Source organism: Plasmodium gallinaceum (genome assembly GCF_900005855.1).
Source record: "Plasmodium gallinaceum strain 8A genome assembly, contig: PGAL8A_v1_108, whole genome shotgun sequence".
Taxonomy (NCBI): Eukaryota; Apicomplexa; class Aconoidasida; order Haemosporida; family Plasmodiidae; genus Plasmodium; species Plasmodium gallinaceum.
The window spans coordinates 237,443-244,138 of NW_021628228.1; the positions used below are offsets into that span (position 1 = coordinate 237,443).

General features: G+C 18.4%; 2 protein-coding genes across 2 annotated transcripts; one reads left to right on the forward strand and one right to left on the reverse strand.

The window, feature by feature from the left end:
- Positions 1-28: 28 nt before the first annotated feature.
- On the reverse strand, positions 29-1,583 carry RPT2 (26S protease regulatory subunit 4, putative; the record flags this gene model as incomplete). Its single annotated transcript, XM_028670184.1, has 2 exons — positions 29-1,323; positions 1,538-1,583. The coding sequence occupies 2 exons, from the start codon at positions 1,581-1,583 to the stop codon at positions 29-31; spliced, it is 1,341 nt and encodes a 446-aa protein (XP_028526962.1).
- Positions 1,584-3,375: 1,792 nt separating this feature from the next.
- Positions 3,376-5,919, forward strand: PGAL8A_00384600 (conserved Plasmodium membrane protein, unknown function; the record flags this gene model as incomplete). The annotated part of the gene is made up of 1 exon (XM_028670185.1): positions 3,376-5,919. The coding sequence occupies one exon, from the start codon at positions 3,376-3,378 to the stop codon at positions 5,917-5,919; it is 2,544 nt and encodes an 847-aa protein (XP_028526963.1).
- Between the last annotated feature and the right edge of the window lie 777 nt (positions 5,920-6,696).

Sequence of the window (6,696 nt, forward strand, 5' to 3'; positions counted from 1 at the left end):
CAATATACTATATATATGTTGCTTATTATTACAAGTATAAACCTTCTGGTATGTTTCCTTTTTTTTGAAATAAAGCTTTATCTCTAGCTTTACGCAAATCTACTTGCGTAATTTTCATCCTCCTTTCTCTAAGAGCTAACAATCCTGCTTCAGTACATATTGCCTTAATGTCAGCACCCGACAATTCATCTTTTGACATAACAAATTCTTCTAAATCTACATCTGGAGACATAGTCATTTTACTAGTATGAATTTGAAATATTCTCCTTTTAGTTTTGGTATCCGGATTAGGTAATTGTATTTTTCTATCAATTCTTCCTGGTCTAATTAAAGCTGGATCTAAAGAATCAATTCTGTTGGTAGCCATAATAACTTTAACATCCCCCCTTGAATCAAATCCATCTAATTGATTTAGTAATTCCAACATAGTTCTTTGAATTTCTCTTTCCCCTCCGCTAGTTGCTTCATATCTTTTTGTACCAACTGCATCAATTTCATCAATAAAAACAATGGATGGTGCATGATCTTCTGCAACTTTGAACATTTCTCTAACTAATTTTGGTCCATCTCCTAAATATTTTTGTATTAATTCCGATCCAACAACTCTTAAAAACGTCGCTGATGTTTCATTAGCCACTGCTTTAGCCAATAAAGTTTTTCCGGTACCTGGAGGACCATACAAAATTACTCCCTTAGGTGGTTTAATACCAATATCTTCATAAAGTTCGGGATGAGTTAATGGTAATTCAACTGCCTCTTTTATTTCTTGAATTTGAGATTCTAATCCACCAATATCAGCATAAGACTCCAAAGGAGCTTTTTCTACTTTCATAACAGATACTAATGGATCTACTTCATCTAATAATATTCCTACTACACTATTGGTTTTATTATTTAATAAAACAGAGCAACCAGGTTCTAATAAATCTTTATCAACAAATGATAAAATGTTTACATAATATTCTGGACCAACTGAAGTAGCAATGATACCATGATTTTCATCTATCATTTCCTCTAATGTTCCAACACTCATAGGAGATCCTCTTAAGTCATCTATTTTTAATTTTACATAATTTTTATCATCAGTTGTTTTTATTTGCTCTTGATTTGTTATATATTCTTCTTCTAACAATAAATAATCTTTTATTCTTTCCAATTTTAGTAATTTTAATCTGCATTTTGTATTTGGTGTTACATTTGGTAATTTAGAATGTCCTGAATTCCCTTTATTTTTTTTTTTCCTTTTTCCTATATGAGATGGAGGAGAACTTTCTAATTTCTTCTTTTCTTTATCTTTTCCTTTATCTTTATCATCCTTCTTTCCTATAACAAAAAAATTTATATATATATATATATATTGATTGCATCACATTTTTTTTTTATAATGATCTACTATAAAAAGGTTTTTTATATTTAATATTTTTTATTAAATTTTTAAAAAAATTTATTTTTTTATCTTATGTATAATTCTATTAAGTAATACTATTATATAAATTTATTTTATTTTTTTATTATTATTTTATATATAAACAATTACCCAAAAATCCATAAGGAGAATTCATGCCACCTTGAGAATTACCCATTATCTGTTTTATTTTTTATTTATTTTTTTAATTATTTAGATTAAATATATATTTTAATTTTTATTGTGTATTTTCTTGTATATATATATATATATATTTTTTTTTAACCATATTTAAATATATATCTTTTTTTTTCCTATAATATATGTTAATTAAAAATTTATTAATACAACTTATTTAAATTGTTTTTAAGTTTTTCCTTTTATTTTACTTTATATTATATTTCAATTTAATTATTTGATCATATATTTTTTTCAATTTTCACACATTATTCTTTTAGAATTAAAAATAATATATGCAATAAAAAAGTTAATTTTTCCTGTTTTTTTAATATTAACTGAAAAAAAATTCAAATAAGAATAAATGAATATTTTTACTTAATAATATTTCCATTAAAAGAAAAAAAAAAGTTATAGTAAAATAATTTCAAATATGTTTATGTATGATTTGAATTTAAAAAAAAAAAAAAAAAAAAAAAAATTCAAGAATATCAAATTATTTCATTAAAATCTTTAACTCTTTTTAGAAAAAACGCCTTGCCTTTTTATTTTTTTTTAATTTTGAAAGCATATTTTTATTAAATATACCTTATTTTGTGTTTTCTTATTTTTACTATTTTATTTTATTTTTTTTTTTTTTGTTGTTTTTATCATAATTTTGAAAACTTGATTTTTATATGAACTTTGGAGTATTAAAACATTTCATTTTGCAGATTTTCATTTATTCATATTTTTATAAGTACATTTATTTATGTAAATACGAATCATTATTTATTTTGATTAAATAATTTTACATTATATTTTCATGTAATTTACAGTTGTATTTTTCATTTAATTATAGGGTTCTTAATTTTTATAAATTTTTTTCTTCTTTTAATATATATTTTTTAATTTTACTTAAACAGAGATTAATATTTGTTAAAAAAAATTACATCGTTTTTAAATATAAAAAATAATAGAAAAAACATCAAGAATGAAAATTGTGAGAACTCCTCATGCAATATATATATTATTTTATTATGTTTTTTTTTTTAATATACTCAAATAGTAATTAGCTAATTATTATTTAAATTAAAATACCAAAAATAAATATAAATCAATTTTTTTAATTAATTATATATAAATGCAAAAAACTTTTTATACCTTCTTAGGACTTCATAAAAAATATGTGTGTTAAAAACAGTAGATATTTGATTAAGATTTTTAAGCTTAATGAAAATTTATTGAAAATGATAAAGAAAAAAAAAATTTTTAAATTCATTGTATTGTAAAAGCATAATAGTTTATAAAAATAAATTAAAAAAGGAACATAAGAAAAAAATATATCTGAATCTAATAAAAGAAACAATGTAAAAATAAGAAAATTAGGTATAAAATCATTAATATGTAAATATATGTGTGAATCCGTTAAATATGAATTCATTTTTTTTTTTAATTCGAAAAAGACCATTTAAATAAAATTTTTTTTTTTTTTTTTTTCTCTTATGCTAACCATCACTATCTTTCACCATCTCTCTATATTTATATATATAAACATTTTTTTTTTATATCTTTTTTGTAAAACAATTAAATCGAAAAGTAATTTTATCCTTGTAAACATTCTTCTATATAATTTTTTTTTCCATATATAAGACATACTATTTGAAATATGTAACTTAAAAAAAAAAAAAAAAAAAATCTATATAAACAGTTAATTTATCAATAAAATTATTTTAATTAAATTATGTATATTATTTAGAATTTATAGAACATGTTATTTACTTTCCTTTTTTTTTTTTTTTTTTATAAATAAAATGAATTTCAAATTATTGTATGAAATAATAATTATGATTTTAGTACACATAATATTTTATAAAGTATCCATTTATTATCTTATGAAGTATTTAGACATTTTAAATCATTCAAATAAATTTAATAAAAGTATTTTTTTTATAACTTTTTTAGTGTGTATGTCTATATTTTCACTTTTTATATTTGAGTTATCAAATATTGTTTCTAATATTATAATTATATATATTTGGCATATAGATATATGTATATTAGTATTGTTGTTATATTTAATAATACCAGTAGAATTTATCAACACGATTTTCGATTCAAATAATTATAAAGAAATTTTATCACCAGAATTTAACTCTCATTCACATATTAAATTACTAAAAACATATTATACAAAAATTAGTTTTGTAAATGAGGAGCAAAATGCAATAATCAAAAAAACGAAAAAACATTTTTTTTTTAGGAGTATCATTTTTTTATCTCTTCTTTGGTTAAGCTTAGGTGAACTGAAAAATGTAATATATAAGAAAAATTACAATTATGTTATTGCAGATGATAATAGTGTAAATATTAGAAAATATTTATTATATAAAAATAATGATAAAAAAAATCAAAACAAAATTTTTAATAGAAATGTCTTTTTCTTATTTGAAAAACAATATAAATGTGTTAGTTATTTCAGAGAGTTTAATAGTAAATATAAAAAGAAAAAAGAAAATGGAATTCATATGTATCTTAATAAAATTTATAATATTATAAATATTTTATTTTTTATGATAATTAATTATTTTATGATTTTTCACAAGCTTGTAATAAGAGAGTTTTTAATAAATATATGTGCATTAGGAGTAACAACAAATTCAATAGTTGCTGGAATAACATCTATATATTTTATATATGATTATATTATAACTTTTATCTATTTTTTACGTATACCAAAAATTCAAATACAAATATACAATATTGAAGAAAGAATTTTAATTAATTTAACAAATTATATGTTTAAAAAAAAAGAATTGGAAAGACTTCAAAGCAACCTAGATATTGACTCAAAAAATTTTTTATATGATACCAAAAATTCTTATAATAATAATAATAATAATAATAATAGTATAAAAGAAGAAAAAAAAATAAATAAAGAAATTATAAATTACAGTAATAGTAAAAAGAAATTTTCTTTAAAGAAAGTATCACTTCTTTTAAATATTACAAATAAATTAAAAGATATATGCCAATTAAAAAATAATAATTTTTTAAATGATAGAAATAATAAAAATTATGATACTAATCTATACCAAGAAAAAAATAAAAATTTTAGTCTATGTAAAAACAGTAGCCGTGTAAATTTTAATTTTTTAGATGAGTGTAAAAAAAAAAAAAAAAATAGTAATTTCAGTGATCATGAGTCAACCGCAATTAATTATTTTTACAAAAATATAAATAAAAAGAATGTTACCAAGTTAAAAAGATCTAGTAGTTGTCCTTTTTTAATAACAGAAAATAATACTGAAAATTTAGATCAAAGCAATATTGATAACCATGAAATTTTATTAACAAAATTTAATTCTTTAAATATTGCATCAAGCTATAAATATAGTCTATTAATAACAGAAAAAATGAATAAAATAAAGAAAAAAAAAAGAAAAGACATAAAAAATACAAATGATTCAATACCTAAAAATTTATTTTTAAAAAATATAAATATTCCATTAAATAAATTAGATAGAATAAAATTTGATGAATATAATGAAATTGGGTCTAATAAATATGTAGATGAAATATATATAAATAAAAAAAATATTGTTATGGAAGATAAAGAAAAAACAAAAAAAGGAAAATATAATAAATGTATAGATGAAGATGATATTTTATACAAAACAAATGATCAAATAAGAAAAATAGAGAATATAGAAAATTACAATAAACTAAAAAAAGAAATGGAAAATATTATCTATACAAATACAAGTATGTATTATTCGTTAAATGCTATTTTAAGTAGAAAATTTGAAATTCAAAAAAATAAAAATTGCCTCTTAGGTAGAATTAATGTATGTTTAAATTCATTTATGTTTTTAACTGTTATTTATAAAGTAATTATGTCAACCATGAATGTTATATTTATAAGAATCTACATAAGAGATCCATTTTCAAAAATTATAGAAAAGATATGCTTATTTTTTAATGTAAAATATAATCTTGCAATAATATATGCACCATATATTTCATTAATATATATTTCATATATTGTAGCGATAAATATGAAAAAGTTTCTACAACAAATCATTCAAATATCTACTTACTTTTCATCTTACTTTAAATTATTTTCTAATATGTGGATATTACTGATTTCTGAGTTAATGGGATTATATTTCGTTACAAATTCTTTGCTTTTAACTTCCTATTTGCCAGTTAATTATAATCATATTATGAATTTTGTTATTGGAAGCAATTATGATTATAAAATATTTCATTTACATTCTGATTATGTTTTTATTATGTCTTTTTCTTCTACATTATTGTTTTGTGTTTTATACATTATTTATTTCTATTTTTTTTAAGTATCCTTTATTATTTTATATTTTTTTTTTTACTAAATTTGCATAGTTTACTTATAAATTTTCCATATAATTGCTGTTTATTTTTAATATACTAAGGAATTAATGAAAAAAAAAAATTATTTTGTAAAAAATATTTTTTCATGTATATAATCTTATTTAATATCTTTTTTAATTGTTTTTTTTTTTAATTCATGAAAAAAAATTCATTTATGTAATTTTAATTTTTTTTTATTTGTTAAATGTAATGCTAATTCCTTTTCATTCTTTTTAATTAAATTATATATTAATGCAATATATAATGTTTAATGAAAAATTAAAATTTGAAAATTATATTAAATGACAAAAATTAAATTTTTAATTAATAACAATTGGTTCAATACTCTAAAAATTTCATATTTAAAATAATATTACACATATAATTAGAAGTATTTTTTTGCTCTATATATTTTAGAATGATATAAAAATTTAATTTTTCAATTATGATTTTATATATAGCCTATTTTAAAATTATTAAAATGAATATTTCTTTAATTTTTACTTTTTTATATTTCATGTTTTATGTTTTACAATTACTCATTAATGTTATAAGATATATTCGTGAAAATGGAAATATTTTATTTATATCAAAAATAATACCGTAATTTTCTTTTTAATATTTAATAATAAAAGAAAAAGAAAAAAAAAAAATAGACAGAGAAAAACATTTTAAATATTTTTTTTTTTAACAATACTAATATATTTTTTTCTTTTTTTTTTTTTTTTTTTTTTTTTTTTTTA